Below are 22384 nucleotides of genomic sequence, written 5' to 3'. Positions count from 1 at the left end.
ATTAAAATATTAAATACATCTTCGAAAGTAATAAAGCATGTAAAGTTGTTAAATCATACGATATTGAAGTATTTTTTTTACTACATCATTTATTTCATTCTTTTATATTTACAACATACTCCTGTTTTATTACTCACGGTCTGTAATAGGCTAGTAATAAATTATAAATAGCTCACTGTTTAGAATATCACTTTGCAATTAAAAACCTAAGCTAGCAGATTTCTATTGTGGGTGTGATTTCAATGTACCTTTTTTTCTCCGTAAGTATGCGCGTAAGACACAAAAAGTATGGATAACGTAGTCCGCACGTAATTGTCCTGTCCTGGCCAGATGATATTCATCACAATATCCTATTATTTACAGAAATGCACGCTAAAAATTGTAAAACTGTTTTACTATATTGATTAATTCGCTTCTTATGAATAAAATAATCTACAAAATAATTTTTCCTTTTTTCCCCCCTGTCCCCGCCCATCTTGTTTTTACAGCCCAATAAAGGCATATTGTTCTTATGCAAGAAATAAATTTTCGGACGATGAAAAGTAAAGTGACGCTATCTCGCGAAATAACTCGTCGCGTAACTATGATTTTAGGTTTGAGAAAGAGAGAAAAAAGATAATAATTACTGTGTAAATACAAAAAGCTTACCACTTTCATTACTCTCACGGGATATATAAAATTCGCAGATGTGTTTGTTACGGAAATATAGCGCAATCGGTATCGCTTGCAGCATCCTAAATAGATAAACGACAAAATACAAAGTTCTCGCAGAAACTTATGCGCTTTACAAATCCTTACCTTAATTTACGACTTAATAGAGAAATATTTTAATACTCTCTCAGAGATATTGATCGTTTGGATAATTAAAAACTCATACCTTCTGCTCTAATTACTATATTATAGTTATATTCAATCGTTCTTAACTGAAGCAAAACTGAGGGAGCTAGTCTTTTTTGTTTATTCCTTTCTACAAGAAAGCAGAATACTAATCCCAGTAACTCCAGAGTTAAATATACATCGAATATAACTATCGGCCTTATACTATATAATATTTACAATATCTCACATCTGTTCTCGGATAGGATACAAAACTATGATACTTTGAAAGAACGAACGCAAAAATAGAATTCTCGTCTACCTCTTTCAATCGCGAAAGTATAAATTCCTATAAAAGAGAAGAAAGTTAATATTATACGTCTCCTCCTTTTGTTCATTTTTTCTTCGAGAATGTGATCATCTGCTGTCAAATATCATATTTGTCATTTCGCTTCTAATTTTACAATAAATACATATGTATCGAGACAGTGTGGATCATGTACACTGCGGCTGTACCATCGACCACGACGAAGAGATACATACTACCACACCAATATTTCTTTTCCGATGTAAGGTTGTCTTTCTTTTGTGGAGCTTCGGCTGATAGAAAAATTTATATAATGTCGACTAATTTGTACAATTTTACAGACACCATTGTATTAAGTAAACCGCTGATGACTTAGTATCTATCGCAGTGCAATAAGATATTGATCAGTGTTAGGTAAATCATTGAAGCTACAAATCAATCGTAAATATTTGAAGACATGTTTGAAACATATTATAGTCAGGAATATCGACTAAATGTATACAAGCTCTAAATACCTATCGAACGTACATGATCAGTATCGAAAATGCAAAATATTTTACATGCGATTTAGGAAGGCGTACAATTTCAAATGACGAATTTCAACGTTGTACGTAGTAAAATACACTAAGAAAAAAATAGAAACCTTAATTTGATTATAGTTGATTATCAGACAAATCTTGCTAATAATTGCACTGTAATAAAACGGATTCGAATACGCGAGTATAATTCCTCACCGTGTGACAAAATATTATGAATACAAACTTAAAAATTCAATATCACTGTCTTGCAAGAAACCCGATCTCGTGTAAAAGAAAAGAAAAGAAAAAAAAAGTATCATTAATTCTACGCTAATAATATGCGTCGATTCGTTATCGCTGCGTAACCTCTCCTTAAAAAGATCGTTCAATCATGGTAGAATTATTTGCATATTAAGTAAGCATTGGAATAGATTTTTTTATACATAGGTACAAGTCACGAGTGGTACTAAATCACAGAGTAAACTGTGTAAAGAATTTAGCGTATAGCCATGTTTAAGCGAGCATAATGTACAGTGCTCAGTCAGGTAAAACACAAGGCTCCGACGGACTTACAGCCGTTCAACGACACATTCGAGAACGGTGGCAAGGAAGGAGCACTAGGAATTAGCATTTGGCGGAGGAGGTCTTCTATCATAATCTCGCCTATAATCTTTGTTCGGCCGCCAGTCGCTGGGGTAACCCTCCCCTGGATAGCCCCGACCTCTAAAATGACTCGGCGGGATATCGGACGGAGGATAACCACCGCCGCCACCGCCCCCGTAACCGCCTGGACCGTACCCGTAACTCGGTGGTCCCGATGGATATCTGTAATAGTCACTGAACACCAATTTTTATGAAATTTATTTTCACTAAAGGTCTACCAATAACATACCTTCTTTTATCGTTCATGTGCATGCCGCGATCGCGTTCTCTTTCTCTATCTCGGTGGTAGCCACTGGACATACGCCCGTAAGAATCGAAACGATCACGTTTGTGGTCTCCGAATCTATAAATTGTCGAGTTGCATTAAAATGTATGGGGCTGGACATTGTTTATGCGTATAGAGGTATACCTTCCATCCCGAATGTCTCTTCCATCACGGGACAACCAATGGTCGTCGTCTCTGCTGCCACTATAATGTCCACTTATGCTGTAACCGCCGCTGTCTCTTCTTATCCTCTCATCTTTCCCACCGCTCATCCTGTCCATACTCCTATCAGTGTGCGCTCTGTCTCTCTCCCTGTCACGCTCCCTGTCCCTTTTTACATCTTTGTGTTTCGACTCCTTCTCTTTGTGCCGCGGCGTATCCACGCTGTTAGTGGTACTCGACGTAGAATTTGGTGTCGACGTGATAGGAGTAATTGTAATAGCACCGATAGTAACTGCGGACGTATTACTGATACTGCTCACAGCAGATAGTGCCGAGAAATGCTTTTTATTTGGTGTGCCGCTATTAGAATTCTCTTCCATGTCATCCACCCTACGTTTTTGTAACCTACTATCTTTACTAGTCTCTATTTGTTGTTTATCGATATGTTTCTCGTGAGTTTTATCTGTATGCTTCTATAAAAGATAATGTTTCGATAAGTTCTCTGACGCGATGCCGGAAGTAGCCTGAAAAGAAGAATGAAAAGAGGAGCTCTAAAATACCTTGGCGTTACTCGATTCCTCCTTCTTTTCTGGACTCGACGTGGCACTTGTGTTGCTGTCGCCTCCCTTTTTCGTGGCATGCTTGTACAGCTTGTAAAGCTTCTTCGCGTCGAACTCTGTGAATTTAGACACGAAATACCATAAATTGCTCCTCCATTCTTTTATTTGTTCGGGGTCCCTGTACTCTTCGAGGCAAGTGTTAATTTGATTTCCAATTTGAACAAGACACTGTCTTGTATGGGCGACTTGCTCTACCTCGCTCAAAGATTGATCAGGCCTATCTAAAGCTTTGAGCGCCTTCTTTACTGGTCTCATTTTTTCTTTACACTGTAGAACAAAAGATACGAAAATATGATTTACCTTTCGTGTTTAATATGGGCGATGGAATAATAGAAGCAATTAACAAGAACCTCGTTAAATATAGAAGGATCGAGATCTCCGAGAACGTCTAGAGCTCTCGGTTCATTGTTAGCAGTGAAATGCATGGGACCGGCAGCTTGTTTGGCCTTTTTAGCCTTTTTATTCTCCTTTTTCTCCTTTTTAGTTTTCTTCTCCTTCTTCTTCTCTTCGGGCACATCTTCAACTTCTTCTTTAATTTCCTTCTTCACAACAACCTCCTCTTCTTTCTTTATAGGAAGCTTTCGTGAAATAAATATTAAAAAATTCAAATATTCCTTCTCACCTGGATATTCTTTAAATAAATATTCAATTTACCTTCTCAACTTTGGTCTTTGTTTTACCACTTTCGTCTCCCGAACTATCGTTTTCCTCTATAATTTCTTTCGTAATCGCAGTCTTTACTTCCTTTGGTTTCCTTGGTTTTCTTACTTTCGGCTACGATTAGAAATATACACGTTATACAAATATAAAAGTCATAATAGACGTTTACGGTACGTAATAGGACAGAGCATGTACTACAATTCTACGTGAAGATTAGGAAGGACAATTGGGGACGTGGAAATTACCTTAAATGGATATTCTGATTGTGGGATAAAGACGTAACCCTGTTAGGATAGAGCAAATATATAAAGGAGGTTTCTTTGTAGGGATACTGTTGAAGTGAAATATTTCCTTACCACTCCTAGTTTGGTATCGATTTGTTTCTTCAGTACTTTTAAGAGGTATTCGGCGCGAGCGTTTATCTTCTTTAATTGGAGCTTACTATTTGGGAGAATTTTGTCACCAAGCTTTAAAGTGTTATCCATTTTTATTGCTTCCCATGAGCCCATACCATGCTGATATATGCCCCTTAATAATCTAGCATCATCCTCGGAGTTCCAGTCGCAATCAAAGTTCGCGGGTTTTAATCTATAATAGTGATTAGCAATGAATTACATCGAATACATACAGTCGATTGCTAGCTATAGGAAATACTTACTTGATGTCGAGATGCCAATTGGCCCGTTGCTCAGATTCCGTTGGCAAAGCTTGTTCTAAGGGTTCAAGCTCCTTTACAGCAGTGGAGAAAGATTTCGCATTAACCATAACACCACCGATTTTAAATGTAGGACCTCGGCCTCTTTTACGACCAGGGCCCTTGCCCTCTTCGTCGCCCTTATTTTCCTTCGCGGTACTCTCGAACTCAGACAGACAAGCTTCGCATCGACTCCTCAACAGATCTCCTAAGAAACGTAATTCCGACATCGGCTTCTCCTGCAACTCGGCATCCGCCGCGATATCGTCCAGCCGTTTCAATGGCGCAGGGAATTTCTTATAGCTTTTAACAAATCTTCGTATCTACGCGTTAAAAGAAATCGCATTTGTGTTAATCTGTCTGAATTCGCTACTAAAGTGTAACAAAACTCTCACATACTTCTGCATCAGTAAAGCTCTTTATATTTTCTCGCGGTGTCACCCTCGGTCTACCTCTCTTCTTAGGACGCTCATCATCGCTCCCTTCAGCTTCGCTTCCAGATTCATCGACTTCGTCGCTATCGTCAGGAGACGCCTTCTTTCTTTTCTTAGCCCTTCCTTCATATTAAAAGAAAACTTCAAACTACACGATCAACTCTACGAAACGATTAAAAATAATCCGTGGCACAGCATACCTTCCCCACTTTGATTAATCTGCTGCAACGTCTTTCGACTTCTCGGCGGCAAGTACAGGTCTTCCATCTCTTTCGACTTTTCTTCCTCCTCGACCTTTTTCCTGAAATTTTCTGGGATAATTTCCGCCTGAAATAAATCCAATAATGCATGAAACAGGTGAGATATTTTTTTTTTTGTATGCGACAAGTGAATGAAACTTACCCAATCTTTACTTTCGTCGTCATTGTCGTTTGGTTGATTGATAGGCTCAGATTCTTCCTCGAAGGCAGCGAAACTAGCTACTTTAAATGCCGACAACAATTCATCTCCCACTGTTGAAGGTCCTTCGTCTCTCGTTTCCGCTCTCCTCAAAATCTCGTCAATGTCGCACTAATTACATAGAAACAATAAAATCTCAGTTTCTTCGTCTATTTAAACAGATTTCATTCAGAACCGTTTAAAATCAATAGAAAAATTACAGTTGGCTCCTCGTCTCCGTCTTCTTCGTCCTTAAATAAATCTTCAGCACCGAATTTTAAAATAGCGTTCAGATCCTCTTTATTGAATGGGTTATTATTGGTCCCTGCACTTTTCTTGTCTAATACTGTTCGACCAGTTGTATCCATCCGTTGGATTACAAGATGGTCGAGAACCATTTTCTGTTTCGCCCTCTCCACTATTTCCTCCTCCACTGAATTTTTCGTCACCAATCGGTAAATGTTTACCTGCGCAGAACGTAGAGAATTAGTCTTACGTTGCATTTAAATTACTTTAATTTATATAGAATATATGTAATAAGTTATTCAATGAATTAAAAGTAACGTGATATTATAAAGCAACGAATACCTGGTTCTTTTGCCCAATACGATGCGCTCTAGCTTGCGCCTGCAAATCGTTTTGCGGATTCCAGTCCGAGTCAAAAATAATAACTGTGTCGGCAGTGGCCAGATTAATACCAAGGCCACCTGCCCTTGTTGATAATAAAAAACAAAAATCTGGCGATCCATCTGCATTAAAATGATCCAACGCCTGCTTTCGTAATTCCCCTTTTATGCTCCCGTCTAATCTTTGGAATGGAAAATGTCTCTTTTGCAGATATTCACCGAGAATGTCCAACATTCTGACCATTTGGCTGAATATTAGTACCCTATGACCGGTTTCACGCAATCTCACCAACAATTTATCGAGAAGCACCAATTTGCCAGAGCCGCGAATTATTTGTTGCAAATAGTCCTCGGTGGTGTCCCTTCTTTCGCAGTCAGTGGGTTTCGTGAGGAAGGCGTGATTGCAACACTTCTTTAACTCGATAACAATGTTTAGGAACGTCATAGTCGAACCTTTAACGCCTTTCCGTAATGCATTGTAATTCTTAGTCAATATCCATTTGTAGTACTGCTTTTGCAAAGATGTCATTTCTACTCGCAGGATCTGTTCAACCTTAGCGGGCAATGACTTTTCCACATCCTTTTTGACGCGCCGTAAGATAAAGGGTTCCAGCTGTTTGTGCAACTTTGAATATCCCTTTTGAGCCGCGTTATCGTGCTCCTTCTCGAATTCTTCCCACGAATTAAATCTACGGGAGGAGAGAATGTTATTAGAAACACAAATGATGTATATCGGAAGAACGCGACAGCAACATGAAATGCTCGTCTTACAACTTCTCTCGGTATTGATTCTATGCGCGACGTATAATGGACGATAATATTTATATAAAATTAACTAACTTAGTAGGCATTATGAAGTGTAGTAAGGCCCATAATTCTTTTAAGCTGTTTTGTAATGGAGTACCAGTTATTAGAAGGCGGTGATTTGTATGAAATTCGGCGAGCGCTTTGTATAAAAGGGAATCGTCGTTCTTCAATCGGTGCGCTTCGTCTACTAACAACACGGCCCAATTTAAGGCACCCAGAAATGCTTTATCTTTAAGTACTATTTCATACGTCGTTAGTATGGCATTAAACTTTAATCTCTTTGAACTATAACACCATTCATACTCTCTAATCTGAAAGAACGGTTATAAAATGTAATAAATGTACGCGACATACATGTGTATAATCGATCGATTCGCTGATACGATAGAATAGTACGTACAACATTACGGGAAGTAACATCACCCAAATACGTGACGAAATTCATGTCTGGTGCCCACTGTGACATTTCTCTTTGCCAGGAAGTCATTGTTGAAAGAGGAACTACTAATAAAAATGGCCCGTGGAGCTGGTGCGTATGGAACAAGTAATAAAGGAAGCATATGGTCTGTATTGTTTTACCAAGACCCATTTCATCGGCTAAAATAACGCTGTAAATAAATAACATCGTTAGAGTATAAAGTAACCAGACAATATATAACACTCGTAAGTTATGGCACCAAACGCAACTCCGGTCTATTAAAGGCGATGGCGTACCTATTTTCTTTGCACCAAGAATGGATCATCCAATTCAAACCATCCATTTGGTAGTCTCTAAGGGTGAGATCTCGTCCCTGCCCCATATACTCTGGTTGACCTTTTAATTGATGAAACTTGGGTCTCGATTTAAGAACTTTGCAATGTTTACTAGGCGTTCTTTTCGAATCTTCTCTGTCGCGAAATTCTTTTATTTCTTTTGGCCACTTCTTGACAATTAATGCTCCATCTTCCCAAGTAGCTTCAGCATACGGTAAACTTTCCCACTTACAATAGTAATCTGGATGAGCCGAGTCAGGCTTATTATACTCAGCGATGATTCGTTCGACATTATTATAGCTTTTCAGAAGATCCTGCTGCAGTTCTAATTGACACTCAAAGTAGTCTATATCCTCAGGGCCAGCGTAATCCCTCCACTGCTGAATCTCTCGTTCTCGCTTAATAAAATTATCTAATTTCTTCAATCCTTTTACTTTTTGTGCTTTCAAAGATTCCTCCGACTCCCACGTATTATGTATGTGAGACCATCCTTTCCATTTAATCGAATACTGAATTTCAACTTCTTCATTAGATAAATCTTCTGGGTTGAGGTCTCCATTTTCTTCGACGGCATATATCGTTGTAACATTCCCCGTAACTGAAGGAAGACACATTATAACATATATGCGAGTAACTATGTATGAATGTCTGACTTATAGTCTTCTTGAACACCGACCTCCTTTTTTACCAACCCTTTGTGCCAAAATTCGTTCAATTGTTTCCGCATTATCGGGTTCTGCGGTCGCAGTACTACCTTCGTCAACTTCCACCAGATCTTCGCTGTCAGTTCTTTCTTCGCTCTCCTCTTTATAACTAACGGCTGTGCCTGTTCTTCTAGTAACTTGCCTGTAGCATACGAATTTATGATACAACATTCAATGCATTGGCATATATTTTCTAACATAAAAGAGCGACGTTACCTTCTGTTGTCATCACTGTCGAAAGAGGAATTTTCAGATGATTCTGAAATCTGTTTCTTTCTTGTCCTGGCTTTTTCCTTCGCCTTCTGTGCTGCACGTCTATTTAGTGATTTACTAGGTGGCGGTCTCCTGCTTTCAATATCATCGGATTCAGAATCCGAACTTTCAGAGTTCCACGAGTTGTGTGAACTATAAAAAGACAAGAAATACAAAAAATTGCAGAAGTATGTTCTGCACAAGTTACATTGTAATAGTAATTGAATAAAGTACATCAGTAATGTTTCAAAATATTTCCTCTTATGTCTCCCTATCATAAGTACTAACTAAGTCATTGTGCAATTAACTAAAATTACATGCATAATGTAAGAATATCCTCTGGCGAATATTAATGATTAAATAAAGAATGACAGAAGTAACTAAGGAAAACTTCAATAAAACAATAGTAACGGTACTGCTCCTTTTTCTGGTTACAACAATCTCTGCTTACAACTTACTGATAATAAAATGAAATTTCCATTTCACAACTATGTTCTCCGCATGCGTATAATTTAAAGCCAATTCAAGTAGAAGATATGATATAAATATTCTGATAAACACAATATACGTAAATGGTACATAAGGTAAGTTTAAGAATATACAAGGAACAACGTTAAATGTATGTCAGACAGATATTACATGATATAATGTAATAATTCACTTAAAATACGATTATTAATTCACAATCAAACAAGGTAGAAAAACAACTCAAATTGCTACGATACAAGAAACTATAGAGTAGGCTTTGCAAATAATATGTATCATAAACGAAACTGGTACAAAATATACAAGCACATTAATACAGATCGTATGCAATACAGAGTGCTGCGTACATAAAGTATAACACAGAAGCATAGTGCAAACCTACTAAATAAAATGTGCAAGGTGTAGCATCGATATTCAATATACTTGATCTTACTTTCTTAAATATTACAAAGACTAAAGTGTATTACAGATATCTTTATCCTCATTACTCCAAATTTTATTGTATTTATAAGTCATACTATAAATCATCATTTTGCTATATATCAAGTATAGAAAACTACCTTCACTTCTTACATTTACTTTTTGTACGTATATAATAAAGCCTATAAGCCACTTTACATTGTAAGTACTATTAAGAAGTGTAAAAATACATTTAAACCCCGATGCCTGTTGCGTGTAACATCTATTCAATCTACAAGATATAACTGATAGGGCCACAAAGTTTGTAACTTGATTCTCTGATAATTACTTGATTGTGTTTCCACAGTTACTTACCTTTTTTTCTTAAATTTCTTGCGACTATCGCTATCACTTTCACGCTGTGTCGCAAGCCTTTCGGGCTCTTTCCTAGAACGCCCGGATCTCCTGATGCCATATATGTCGGGATTCTCATCCCATTCGCGACTAGACTCATTCTTAAGCCTAACTTTTGTGTCTGTGCTGTGATTTGAACTTTTGTTCTGGAAGCTATCACTTTGTGCAGGTGCATCCGACTTCTCTGATTTGTCAGAATCAGAACCTGATCCAGACCCGGAACCACTCGACGAGCTAGAGTCACTGCGTTAGCAGCCAGGCAACGTTTTATTTCACCAATCTTGTTAATACACTGTATAATATTGCGCTTCAAAATGTTCAACAGAAAGAATCGCTACTACCAAGTGTTCCTAACTTAAAACATAATATTCTATTCAATTCTAATAGATGAATTCTTATCAACCATTCCCTGAACTGATAATTCATCATTTTCTTCCCTTTCATTTATTGTATAACGATCTAGGATGTTAAAACAAGATGCGTAATTTCACTTTATCCATGTGCATTAACAAATTGGATATAGATACATTTAAACATTAGTTTCTGGATATCGTCAAGTACCAAGTGAAAATACCTGTTTTGTGTTTTTGTCTTATCTAAGTTAACATACACTATCCATTTAATGGGGCAACTTCTGTAGTAAGTGAAATGATTAAAAGCAGAATACTAGCTTACCTAGTGCTCGAATCGTTTCAAGATACAAGGAAACAGATACTATTGCATGAATAACAGAAATCTGAAGATTGTGCTTACAAAAAACTTCAAGGGATACATTAAATTAGCAAGATTATCAAAGCAATGTTAATGCTATATAAAGCTATAGCAATACACAAAGTCAGGTGATACCAATCTTGAAAACACCCCATATGCCTCAGAAAGTCCAATACATTATATAAAAGGGATAGGTATCATATATGTTACCATTAATGATTGAGTGCCCATGCTATTATTAGCTCTAGCAGACTAGGAGGAATTATGTAATACTCTATAAAGGAATAAAACAAGAGGAGAAATTAAATCCATATACTGCTCATCTATATTAATGCTACATTAGAATTATATGAAAATATAGTACATAAGAATGTACAAACATAAAGGAACATCAATTCTCCGTTATGTATCAGACTTTCTGAAGTCGAGGGGATTGAAGAAAATAGTTCCAATACCCACCTTTCCGACCCTGAACCAGATCCTGTATTGCTTCCCGAAGAAGAGCTATCGCTCTTACTTTCATTTTCAGAATCAGATCCTGATTCCTTACCAGACTCAGACTCTGTTTTCTGTAATTCAATCAGACCAATCTAGCATCAATTAAATCTCCTGGTATACTTAAGTCGCGACGTGTTGTTTGGAATAGTTCTCGCTCATTAATGTATGCATAAAAATTCATTTAAGTTTTATTCTTTGTTTCTCTGAATCTCTGCTGTATTATATTCTTAACATAAACATTATATAATAATGCATCTTGTGCTCAAAATACCCTCGGTACTTTGATACGGTACAGAAAATACAAGTTACATAAAAAAATAGCAGTGCCATCTATCAATATTAAGAGCCATCCTCCATTTTATAATTCTTGTCCACCATTTTGTGATCAAGAATCCTCAGCTTTCAAGCTTTCAAGCTTTCCAATGCACCCCATGGATATGCTTTACCGAGGCATTAAATTTGCTAATGTTGGACTTTACATTCTTTCATCATAATCATGTACACTTAAGGAGAATATACTTTTAAATATCCATGGTAATATGCATTGAACAGTTTGATACGTTAAAGAAGAATGTACTTATTGGCAGTACACCTATAAAAAGGAATATGAGAAGAATAAGTTCATTGATGCAGAAACTTTGATAGTCTCCTCTTAACATTAAACTGTGCGGGACTATTGTACTGGAAATCTTGTTCATTGAAATGCTTCTTGTGCATGTAGCTATCTCAAACTATTAGACCTCAAAGGTTCTGCTCAATTTCCTATTACTGGTTAACACAAGGTACATACAGCCGTTCCCTGTAAATAACCAGCACAATATTTGGTTAATTGGTATAATGGGTATCTTAAAAGAATAATATAATTCACTGTTAATACTTTATACATTTATTGAACAATTCAGCAAGTACATCGTGAACATGACTTGACTGAACTTATAGTTTACATTTGTTTCTTTCATACACTGCAAGATCATATAGTATTAATTCACGTGAAAGAACTTATTCACAATAATTTCATGTTGGCTATTACAGAAATATTCATTTCAGATTAGAATAATGCTTTGTTGACGCTTAAATGTAGATATTTTGCTTATCAAGGGCTCCGAAAAGATAAATAGCCCCAATTTTATGGTGAAGAAAACAATGTACATATCTATTGTGCGAAACACAATGTCTGAGAAGAAGGGCTTTGTTACGCGTCGCAAGTAGATTCGTTTGTAAGTTAAACTGCTGTAACAAGATTCCTAATAGCCGGAAGATTACAGTCTCTTCAACAGATGTCCCAAGAATATATTTTTGACTCATAGAAAATTATTACTATCTAACATCTCGCTGTATGCTATTACTGGGTACTAGTGTAAGAAAATTAGTTAAAACAGTTATCTTTAGATGTATATTATACTATATTGAATGTACTACCAACGATTATTATAGTTGCATCGAAGATATATCTTTGTATGTGATAAGTATGCGATAACTATACTTTGTATAATCTAAGAACCAACAGATTTTAAAGAAACTATCTCCCATAGACGAGATGCAATATTGTAGCGTTAAGTTTATTACCATAGCAACAATTTGGGAATGGGCTATTTACAGAATTAAATGGGCATATCCCCAGTTTCAAAATTCTCAAAGTTTACTTTCAAAAGGTGCATTATGCGTTATAAAATACTGAAGCTTCCGTTATCCCGAAGAATATATTAAAGAAGGATAAAGCAAAAGAATTTTTTCTGTTATTTTATGCATCAAACCTCGATGTTCTGACAAAAATCTTGCTAGAAATACGGCTATCTGCTTGCACCAAGCGTGTTCTTTAAGTTTTGCAATTAGTTTTCACAGAATACTATTAAAAAAATTACACCGAAAACCATAAATGTATCATCCTTCTGTTGTTTATAAATGCAAAATGAATGGATGATCTATTGCATTGCCTACACAGCAAAGTTTTATGAAATCTGAAGAGAACAGTCACAGAATCAAACCTGATTCCTATGAAAAAAAATTATTGAAATATTAGACAAAAGCTTTACATCCTTTTAAAGGAAAGAACCTTGAGTAAATCCAGTATTTCTGAAATGAAAAACGTTTAATTCCTGTAGATTTTGCAGGTGATTGTGCTGCACAGTCTCAACTATAATGCAGAGAATGTGCATCATAATCTTTGGGCTTAATTTGCAAAAATGGGTCCATTTCAAAATTTTGTTTAAGCATAGGTCCAAGGTGAAGGAGGATACAAGGAATGGTTTTTAACGAAAATTAGGGTGGAACAACGATATTTTAACTGATAAATGTCAGATTGAATGAATGTAAACAAACTTATAGGTTATTAAGAGGCTGGAAACTATGCAAAGTTGTGAAAAATTGTGATTTACCAGAGACAAGTCCCTGGGCTCTTAAGGCCAGCAGAGCCCCGCCCTACACGCAGAAACCTTTTACACAAAATTACAATGATTTTTTTCATTTTTACGAGCATTTTCGTAGTGGCAGCTCACTGAAACGCATGTGACAATGTGATTTTTCCCTACTCCAAACAACACCGCGGCTATATCGCGCAAATCCATGTTTAAACAAACATTGACGCTCGCATTGGCAACAGAAACAATCAATTATCGTTTAAAAAATCCGAGAAGTGGTAAAAATTAAACAAATTCTCGAACCCGACCACTCACCTGCATCGTCCCGTCTGCGCGTCGCACCGATATCTCGATAATACACGCACCACGCACAAATCCACGTTAATTTAATAATTAAACTACCGCGTGTACACGTCTTCGCAATATTAAACGACTATTGATGTATAGAGTCGCGACATCGTGCAAAATTATCGAATTTTCACGTACTATATGGTCACGGGCCTGAGCTTGGCCGCCATTTTGTGAACTCGACTCGTTCTTTCGCCCTCCCCGACCGTCCCCCAACCGCCGTCCCATCATGCAATTCGCGCGCGCGCACGCGTTCCTCCCTCCCCGTCCTTCGTCTACATCCACCATTATTACCGAACGCCCTGTAAAACGCGATATAAATTACAATTTTTTATGCGCGTGATGCAAAAGATATGGAAAATATACGTTTCACTGGCAAATACAGATTTATGCTCCTCGACTTTACCGACGGAACTCAGCTAAAAACGACGTTTCAGTGGACTGCGTGAAAATGCATTCGTAAAACGGAAATCGTTGTACGACAGCCATTTTGATTACTCACGGAAATTTTACCCAGAATGCCTGGCGATGGTTTCCCGATAGCTCTGTATCTGCGCAATTACGGCGATCGAGCGGATCGTGTGACAATGCTCGTTTCGACGTGCATTTCACACCTTGCGATATTAATGTTTTCTACTGACTTTAACCGAACTATACCTTGAAATGTACGGTGAAATGAGTCATACGATAAAATTCATTCAATTATTCACCTGAAGCTACACTTCGGAACATTGCAATCGTAGCATCATAGAATTTGATTCGCGAGGATGCCCGTAAAAACCGTAATTGCGCAGCATAAATGTTTCGAGCTCAGAAGGCTTGATCTCATTTATCACAATTTAAGCACACAGCCTACGTTTACATGATATGTTGAAAGTGTATTGGAAGCGCATGACTATACGAACGTTAATTATGTCACCATGCAGAGTGTATAGCTTTTTTTGTATGAAGCAAGATAGATGTCTAAAAAGCTGATGTTATCCATTAAATTGGGCAGAGACAAATGACAAAATCGGTTGAATCGAAACAACGGAATATCAAATACTTTAAACGCAAAAAAAATGACTTCTAATAAAGCAGATGGTTTTACCCGGTCCAATGAAAACCAGCTTGCGTTTCCGCAGGCGATGGAACTAACGTATTATGACGAGAATGAAAGACGAAAAATATTACCCAAACACCCGTGGCACGTCGTACCGGAAAAGGAAGGAAGGCCCGTCACTTCGATATACGATTATTTAGAGCTTCCGGTCGAACATCGACTTCTCGCCATATCGCACATCGATCTATTCCTGTACGGCAGGCGCGTAAAACAAATTAGACAATTGTATGTGCCTGCAACAGAATATTAAGATATCAGAAGAAACGAAAGAAAAAGGGGCACATACATGCAACATTATAACTACTTCTTATTAAAGCTACCGGAAACTATACATCTCTGATGGATTCGATGAATTGGAATTGAAAATTTCGTGCAACTATTAGATTTTTCTTGTTAATTTAAAATCACTGTAAACAGTGTGAGGATTAATTTTGAGGACTAGGTTCTAAAAGTGGATTAACGTCGTATTTAAAGCGCATATATCTTGTTCCAAGTATCTGCTAAGAAATTTAATATATTTTCTTCATTTACATTATAACTTTGATCTGCCTACAATGTTCAATGTATACATATATATATATGAAATAACGCCGAGAAAAAGATATAAAGTGTAATGCATACACAACAGAACAAGCTTATATACATATACATGTGCTTTACACATATCACTTAGCGTATCCATACAAATATCATTATGTGCAAACGTTTGTATTAGTAAGTAAATCTGGAATCCTTAATACGATGTAATAGAGTGAAATACGTCATACCTCGCTACATAATTGTTCTGTGCCGATCAACAATATCTCTTCTATTCACACTTTCTATAACAGATTGAAATTATACGGTAGTTCAGTCTTGAAGTAAACACAGCGGTACAATAACCATAATAAAAAGCAAACAAAGGTAAGAATTTCATGTTTCATTGCCGGGCGACAATATTTTATTTTAACATATTTACGGTACTAAAGGATACTCGCATAAATGGGTACTGAATGTCAACACATACAATTTACAAAGTCGCGTTATACAAGATCGGGTTGTTCTTCTGCCTCCTCTAAGGACTCCTCTTCCTCCTTTTTCTCCGCAGCTTTTGCATCGGGTAACCAAAGACCGCTATCAACGCATCGCTTCATGTGATAAGATACTTCTTCTCGTGGCATTGTTGCTATTGTTTCGTGCAGCAACGGAATATCTTGCGACAGGAAACATTTTTTTAGTGGCTGAAAATGATACATCGAAACTGTAATCATTGCATTCAAAGATGGATAAGTAAATACATATACAGTGAATTAATTTTTACTTCTGGAAGACTTTCGAACACTTCGACTGGGTCAAGGCCACCTGGGCCAAGACGTGCTTTCCTGTCTTCTTCTTCAGCTTCTTTCACGGCATCTGCTACCTTTTCAGCAGCTCTTTTACGTATTCTCTCTTTAAATGCCCTGAGCTCATACTCGAACGAGTTTTTATATTCTACTTCAGCCAATTGAATACGAGTGAAAACCGAACTCACGCATGCCCTTGGATCAACATCCAATTGTTTCGACAGCTCCAAAATATATTGCATACATATGCACTGATGGGCAACATGTTCCATCAAATCATGTTTCTAGTATTGAAAACACAAGAATTAATATAAGTGCAGGCAACGATTAACTGTATTTAACACGATCATTTAAATGTATGCTTACGTCCTCCATTTCCAGGCTAATGCACCAAATCACTAAATAATTTGCTGTATTGTCGCACACCAACTGAGGATTCTCGGACAAGTACTTCTTACTATCTTCGTACTTTCTCAACATACCAAATTCTTTTAATTTCTTCTCGTTCTCTTTAACAAATTGCTTCATCTTCTTCTCTTTTTCTTCGTCCGACAAGCCAGTGTCGTCATCCTTGCGAGGTGGCCTCGTATTGATCACAGTTTTTGTAAAACCATCTTGACCAATGGTATCCACATTCCAAGGTGTTAACTTTTCCTTCTTCTTCATCTCATCTTCTTTCTCTTCAATTTTCTTCTCCTCTTCCTCAAGAGCATGCACAACTTCATTTAATGCAGTCACGTCAGTCACATCTTTCTCACCAACTTCTAATTTCGCGAGTTTCTCCTTGGTCTCATTTAATTTTTGCAATATTCTGAAAATACAGATTTTTCAATTTGTAAAGGCGATATAGAAATCAATATGATTCCTTTATTCACTTTCAACGAAATACAATAAAACTTATAAACGCACTCTGCTTTTTTCCTCTTGTGTTCCTCCTGTTCCCTCTTTCGCTCTTCCATCCGTTCCACCCTTGCTTGATGACGCCATCTAAATAGCGACGGTGTATCGATGTTTGGATGAGTATCGTCCTCGTCGTCTGAAATCTGACGAAAACAAACATTAACATATACATGTTTAATAACCAGAATTTAAATTTAGATAAGTAAATTTACATCAGTGTAGCAATCTTATATTTAAAAAAAAAACAGGGTACTCATTTTTGCGATTTATCATCAAACATGCACGAAGAAAAGTTTTGCAAGAAATTTGATGTTTCCTTAAAAGTACAAATCGAAAGGATCGTTGATATTTTTGCTATCACTCCAGAATATTCCACAAGCATACTGGGCCAAAACTAAGGTTCTTACTTCAATATCTTTCCATTTGCTATAGTCCACCATTGTTCGGCCGGTTAAATATAACTCCTCCTCGATAATATGTTTCTCTTCAATTGCTCCCTTTAAAAATGCAACTTAAATATAGTGTTTGTTTCTTTACTTTGGTTGAAGCAAAGCTGCGACATTCACACTTACCGAAGTTTAATTGTCAACTGCACTGACGTGAATGTAGTGCTTATCCTCGTGCGAGAATAGCCGTTCGAAAATGCGTCACTCCCAGGCGAAGAGTGAACGTAGTACCAGTTTGGATGAAACAAAAATGCAAATCATTATTTAATCACGAAACCGTAGAGTTTTATCGAATACTTCTATGAGAAAGAATTATGTTATATGTCAACGTATCGTATCGCAAGTTATTTATACTTTGCAGCTTTACTTTACACTTTTTTTTTTATATATTGTCGCTCGTACTATAGTCTATGCAGCGCGCACTATAGCCCTGCACATGTAACTCATTCATAATGAACGTAGCGTTTGATGTGTTTGTATATAGATTGTAAGCAAGTAGTTGACGCTTGTCGGAAATAATTTTCATTTTTCTTCAATGTATTTTATACATTAAGGAGAATGATTGGGATGCGAATGAATGCATTCAATGACACCGGACTTGGTGAACCAGAACAAGATGCAAATACTGCTCTCATAGAATTAGATAAAGGTGTGTTTATATTCCTCAACTAACCTTGTACCGACACTTTTATAATATCTGCGAAATATTGTACTGGAGTTTCAATGCATATGTATGTAAACAGTAAAATAAAGAACTTGTTAAACGTATGTGTACGATACTATATGCGATTCCATTAAGTTTCGATGCTGATTAATCCACATTATATTTGAGGTATACATTTCCTCGAATTCTATCTTTCGAAGATGTATTGACGACTGACATTTTTTTAGGTTTACGCTCCACAAAGATCGGGGAGCAATGCGAAGCTATAGTGCGATTCCCTCGATTATTCGAGAAATATCCATTCCCCATATTGATAAATTCTTCCTTGTTGAAGCTAGCAGAAGTTTTTCGTACCGGCAGTAACTTCTTGCGTGTCTGGGTCCTCAGAGTATGCCAGCAAAGCGAGAAGCATCTAGACAAAATCTTGAATGTCGATGAATTTGTGAGACGTATTTACAGCGTCATACATTCTAACGATCCAGTTGCTAGGGCTTTGACTTTGCGCACGTTGGGCAGCGTAGCTGGTATTATCCCAGAAAGGCAACAGGTGACGAATAAATGTCCTAATTCTTCTAATTTATATTCCATGATATATGTGGACTCCATGCTCAAGAATTAAATAATTCGTAAAGGTTCATCATAGTATACGAAGATCGTTAGACTCTCATGATTCGGTTGAAGTCGAAGCAGCGATATATGCAGCGCGAATGTTTGCTGCTCAATCGAAACTATTTGCTGTTTCCATGTGCAGCAAAATATCTGACATGATCAGAGGTCAAGCTACTCCGGCATCGATGAAATTACAGCTTATACCTATTTTACAATACATGCACCATGATACTTTTACAGCTTCAATGGTGGGTAAAGTTTCTATAGATTTATATCCATTCAGGCTATCAGGGTGTCATTAATGAATGTACATTTATTAAAGGTAAACGAGCTATGTATGGAGCTACTTGCTAGTTATCCAGCAATTGAATTTGTCAGAGTTACATTGAGCGCCCTGAGCACATTAGCTTCTGCAACGTTGATCGACATTCCGCAACAAGTTGCGCTTCTATTACGCTATTTACAAGACGATCCGAGATTGCCTATAAAATGTCATGCCTTACATCTATTGCATACTTTAGCAAGAAGAGGGGCACATCTGTGGCCACAGGGTGCTCTTGATAATTTGATAGGTAAATGCGACGAGTACATATTTTTGCATGATAATAAAGGGATATATCCAACAATATAATATATCTATTTTTTTAGAGAGTACTACGACGCTTCTGCAAGACGGTGCTGGAAATAAAGATCTCCTTATTCGAACGTTAGATGTGATCGAGGTTACTAATTACTTATAAAATTTTTATGCCTGTAGGAACTCGTTTGTACATTCCTGAAATAATTTGATCTAGGTACTTAGCCAGAGTGCGGTAACGTGTGATGCAAACAGAGAAGAAGGGAATCCTCTTTTATCATTGTGCTTGAGTGCTTGTTACTCCGCTGATCCTTTTGTCGCTGTAAAAGCAATCACGATTTTAGCCAGAGTTGCGTGTTATTGGTATGCACTTAATGATATATCCTCCCTGGGAAGCATAAGCTAGAAGATACACACTTAAAGTATTAATTTTCCACTTCTAGCTATGAAGAAGGTTTACCAGCCTATGGAATACAGGATGTTGTATCTTGCCTCGAATCTTTAATTGTGTTACTAGCTCTGGATGATAAGTACCTACGCCAGTTAAAAGTATGCTTGCGTTCGACGGTGAAATTGTGTCGGGCACAACCCACCCACTGTTCAGTATTTGTCGACGCGATCGGTAGTACACTTTTCAATGCTAATACAGAAGGTGGGCAGAGCGAGAAGCACGCGGTAGCTTTGTGCGAAGCCCTAGGTGCTATTGGGAGTTTAGGAGAAAACACTCTACTCCCACTTCTACCCGACATACTGTTAAAGCTTAAACAAACTTTACACGTGCACGCAAAGGTAGAGATTGCAAAAGGGACGCAGTAACCGTCGCTTCAAGTGTTATCGGTTAAAAGAAGCGGAAAATTCTTTTTAAAGGTGATGCTGTGCACGCTACTTTTTCAAATGGTAGCCGGAGGGTACGAGTGGAACGCAGAATGCTTGGAAGCAGTGGAAGATGTTATTAAAACTGTGGATGGTTGGTCTAAATATCGAATCGCTCGTAGTGCCGCGAGATACGGACATCACACGATAGCAACACAAATATTCAGAAGCTTAAAAGAAACAGTCGCGTCGGAGCAGCTACATTTCTGGCTGTCCGGTTTGGAACTAGTTACAAAAGCTGAGAGTTATCTAATGTTAGTGAAACGTATCACTGATTCATTACCTTTCTCGCGAATATACTTGCATTTCTCAAAATGTACTTACTTGAACAGGGAAAAAACGGAAGAAACGGAGAGCATAGCTCGAGTGCAGATTGTAGAGAAGTTGAACGGAGCGATCGCGCGTTACGCGAGTGCGTGCGCGTCACTGAAAGCCGCTAGCACGCCATTGCGAAGTTTACAATTTGCCAGCGAATATTCAAAGCTGCGTTGTGAATTTCTCCAAGCTATCGTTCAACTTTTACATTCATGCAGGTATCTCAGGAACTGCATTTATGCTATCAAGCTATATAAACACAGTTCTTTAAGAATACACTTGTAAATGTCACCGTGCTTTAGATCTCTGTGCACGGCTCCATCACCGGCTATCGCAGTTACAGTAGTCCTTACGACGAAAGATGATCTTCAGCGATACGGACGTGTCACTAACCAGGTGTCTCAATTCTTCTAACAATTCTCACATTCCAAACACTATCAGCCCGTTACGAAATATTACTAAAACACAGCGTGTCCCTACTAGTTAAGAAAATCGGCCCAAGAGCTGAAGAATTGCGCGGAGAATTATCAGAAGCTTTACCAATCAGCATTCGACGCTGACCCAGGTTCATTGGCGAATATAAGAGCGTATCCTTTAACAAAGTACATGGAACTTGCTAATTTCTAAATCCAACATACGCGGCCTTTACTCACCGTACGCAGATTGCAAGAGATGTGTCGGCTGCTGGCGAGCAGCGTTGAACGAGTGTGCGGCGGCTCAGGGATCGGCACGTACCACCAGAGCGAGGTAAACTTCGATTTCGGAGATACGGTGGAGATGCGTCAGTTGGCGCGTTGCTGCACGGAGCTACGTCGCCTGGCACCGACCTGGATAGGCGAGAACAAAGCTGGGGCGATCAGTCACTCGCGAATGAACTGCTTGATCTCGCAAGTGATGTTACTGGCGGGAAGGAAGATGAGACTGCCGTTACCTCGATACTATTTCCAAGCGCTGCAAGCGACCAGCGTGAAGCTGTCGGTGTCCCCGCAGCCCCGTGTTCTCGGGGAGCCAGTGTCCGTTCCCCAGGGTAGTCAGCTGGCGTTGAAGGTCGAGGGTGTACTGCGACATGGCCGGCGCGATTCCTTGTACCGTTCTGTCGCCGCTGTTTGCATTTCGATTTCTACCACGCCCCCGTCAAAGATCAATTCGGACCAGAAGGTACGGGGCTCAACGTTCCTCGCGAGTTCACGCACCCTTCGCACGCGTTTGCTCACGAAGCTACCTTTGCCAACAGGATTCCAACGCGAACGAGCTGCAGCAGACTGTCACGCCGCACCGCGACTTCTTCGCCTGCGAGTTCCTGCTTTCGTTGGGGAACTCTGGATCGGGAGCAACCGCGTGCTCCAGTAGCACCGCCAGCGTGAGCAACAACGCCAACTCAGGTGGCGGGCAGTACCAGGTGACAGCGAGCGCTAGTATACTCGACAAGGAGGGCAACGTGTGGAAGTGTGGCCCGCGCTCCACGCTCCAGGTCAGGGTGCACGAGGAGCCCGCGAAGAGGAAGCTACCGTGAAACGAAGACTGCGTCTAAATTTCTTTTCTACTCTCATACATAGTTTGTACTCGAAGGGTAGAATAAAATATTGTTCCTGTTCTAATCGACGTGATCGCGGCGAATCTTGCTCTCTGCCCGTTCTCCTCGAA

General features: G+C 38.4%; 3 protein-coding genes across 9 annotated transcripts; 1 reads left to right on the top strand and 2 right to left on the bottom strand.

Annotated features, from left to right (window-relative positions):
* Window positions 1-69: 69 nt before the first annotated feature.
* On the bottom strand, window positions 70-14027 carry Chd1 (chromodomain-helicase-DNA-binding protein 1). Of its 3 annotated transcripts, none has more exons than XM_076820537.1 (21): window positions 13888-14027; window positions 11189-11289; window positions 9980-10261; window positions 8684-8872; window positions 8440-8609; window positions 7725-8361; window positions 7411-7618; window positions 7044-7321; window positions 6166-6892; window positions 5799-6044; window positions 5542-5709; window positions 5340-5466; window positions 5105-5262; window positions 4670-5028; window positions 4368-4599; window positions 4006-4125; window positions 3702-3929; window positions 3292-3618; window positions 2714-3204; window positions 2534-2647; window positions 70-2478 (listed from the first exon to the last, which is right to left on the bottom strand). In XM_076820537.1, the coding sequence occupies exons 1-21, from the start codon at window positions 13903-13905 to the stop codon at window positions 2259-2261; spliced, it is 5400 nt and encodes a 1799-aa protein (XP_076676652.1). In that variant the 5' UTR covers window positions 13906-14027; the 3' UTR covers window positions 70-2258. The 3 variants fall into 3 exon arrangements, with proteins under 3 accessions (XP_076676652.1, XP_076676653.1, XP_076676655.1); XM_076820538.1 differs by having other exon boundaries at window positions 70-2466; XM_076820540.1 differs by lacking the exon at window positions 9980-10261.
* Cdc37 (cell division cycle protein 37) lies at window positions 12091-17967 on the bottom strand. 5 transcript variants are annotated; one of them, XR_013086450.1, is made up of 8 exons: window positions 17829-17967; window positions 17664-17753; window positions 17266-17399; window positions 16723-17167; window positions 16335-16640; window positions 16041-16254; window positions 15802-15855; window positions 12091-15267 (listed from the first exon to the last, which is right to left on the bottom strand). XR_013086450.1 is itself a non-coding variant. In XM_076820546.1 (7 exons), the coding sequence occupies exons 2-6, from the start codon at window positions 17694-17696 to the stop codon at window positions 16057-16059; spliced, it is 1116 nt and encodes a 371-aa protein (XP_076676661.1). In that variant the 5' UTR covers window positions 17697-17753; window positions 17829-17967; the 3' UTR covers window positions 15517-15855; window positions 16041-16056. The 5 variants fall into 5 exon arrangements, 3 of the variants coding, with proteins under 3 accessions (XP_076676661.1, XP_076676659.1, XP_076676660.1); XR_013086451.1 differs by having other exon boundaries at window positions 12091-15224; XM_076820546.1 differs by lacking the exon at window positions 12091-15267 and having other exon boundaries at window positions 15517-15855.
* Window positions 17968-18106: 139 nt separating this feature from the next.
* Window positions 18107-22338, top strand: Ints7 (Integrator complex subunit 7). Its single transcript, XM_076820541.1, has 13 exons — window positions 18107-18351; window positions 18594-18913; window positions 18999-19223; window positions 19298-19547; window positions 19624-19697; window positions 19770-19915; window positions 19996-20341; window positions 20420-20679; window positions 20758-20958; window positions 21043-21136; window positions 21224-21327; window positions 21403-21898; window positions 21975-22338. The coding sequence occupies exons 1-13, from the start codon at window positions 18261-18263 to the stop codon at window positions 22251-22253; spliced, it is 2886 nt and encodes a 961-aa protein (XP_076676656.1). The 5' UTR covers window positions 18107-18260; the 3' UTR covers window positions 22254-22338.
* Window positions 22339-22384: the final 46 nt, after the last annotated feature.

This window comes from Andrena cerasifolii, chromosome 9 (assembly GCF_050908995.1).
Source record: "Andrena cerasifolii isolate SP2316 chromosome 9, iyAndCera1_principal, whole genome shotgun sequence".
NCBI classification, from domain to species: domain Eukaryota; kingdom Metazoa; phylum Arthropoda; class Insecta; order Hymenoptera; family Andrenidae; genus Andrena; species Andrena cerasifolii.
This window is presented reverse-complemented; position numbering and strand designations above follow the sequence as displayed.

Bases quoted from the DNA above. Each gene is read 5' to 3' on its own strand.
- Chd1 (XM_076820537.1), bottom strand. The intron at 8,610-8,683 runs GTAACGTCGCTC...CGTATGCTACAG, and splicing joins GACAGTGATGACAACAGAAG to GCAAGTTACTAGAAGAACAG. The intron at 3,619-3,701 runs GTTCTTGTTAAT...TTTGTTCTACAG, and splicing joins ATCCTTCTATATTTAACGAG to TGTAAAGAAAAAATGAGACC.
- Cdc37 (XM_076820544.1), bottom strand. From the start codon at position 17,696: ATGGTGGACTATAGCAAATGGAAAGATATTGAA. The intron at 17,400-17,663 runs GTAAGAACCTTA...TGTTTTCGTCAG, and splicing joins GCAAATGGAAAGATATTGAA to ATTTCAGACGACGAGGACGA. The intron at 17,168-17,265 runs GTGCGTTTATAA...CTGTATTTTCAG, and splicing joins CACAAGAGGAAAAAAGCAGA to AATATTGCAAAAATTAAATG.
- Ints7 (XM_076820541.1), top strand. From the start codon at position 18,261: ATGATTGGGATGCGAATGAATGCATTCAATGACACCGGACTTGGTGAA. The intron at 19,698-19,769 runs GTTACTAATTAC...AATTTGATCTAG, and splicing joins GAACGTTAGATGTGATCGAG to GTACTTAGCCAGAGTGCGGT. The intron at 20,342-20,419 runs GTAGAGATTGCA...TTCTTTTTAAAG, and splicing joins CTTTACACGTGCACGCAAAG to GTGATGCTGTGCACGCTACT.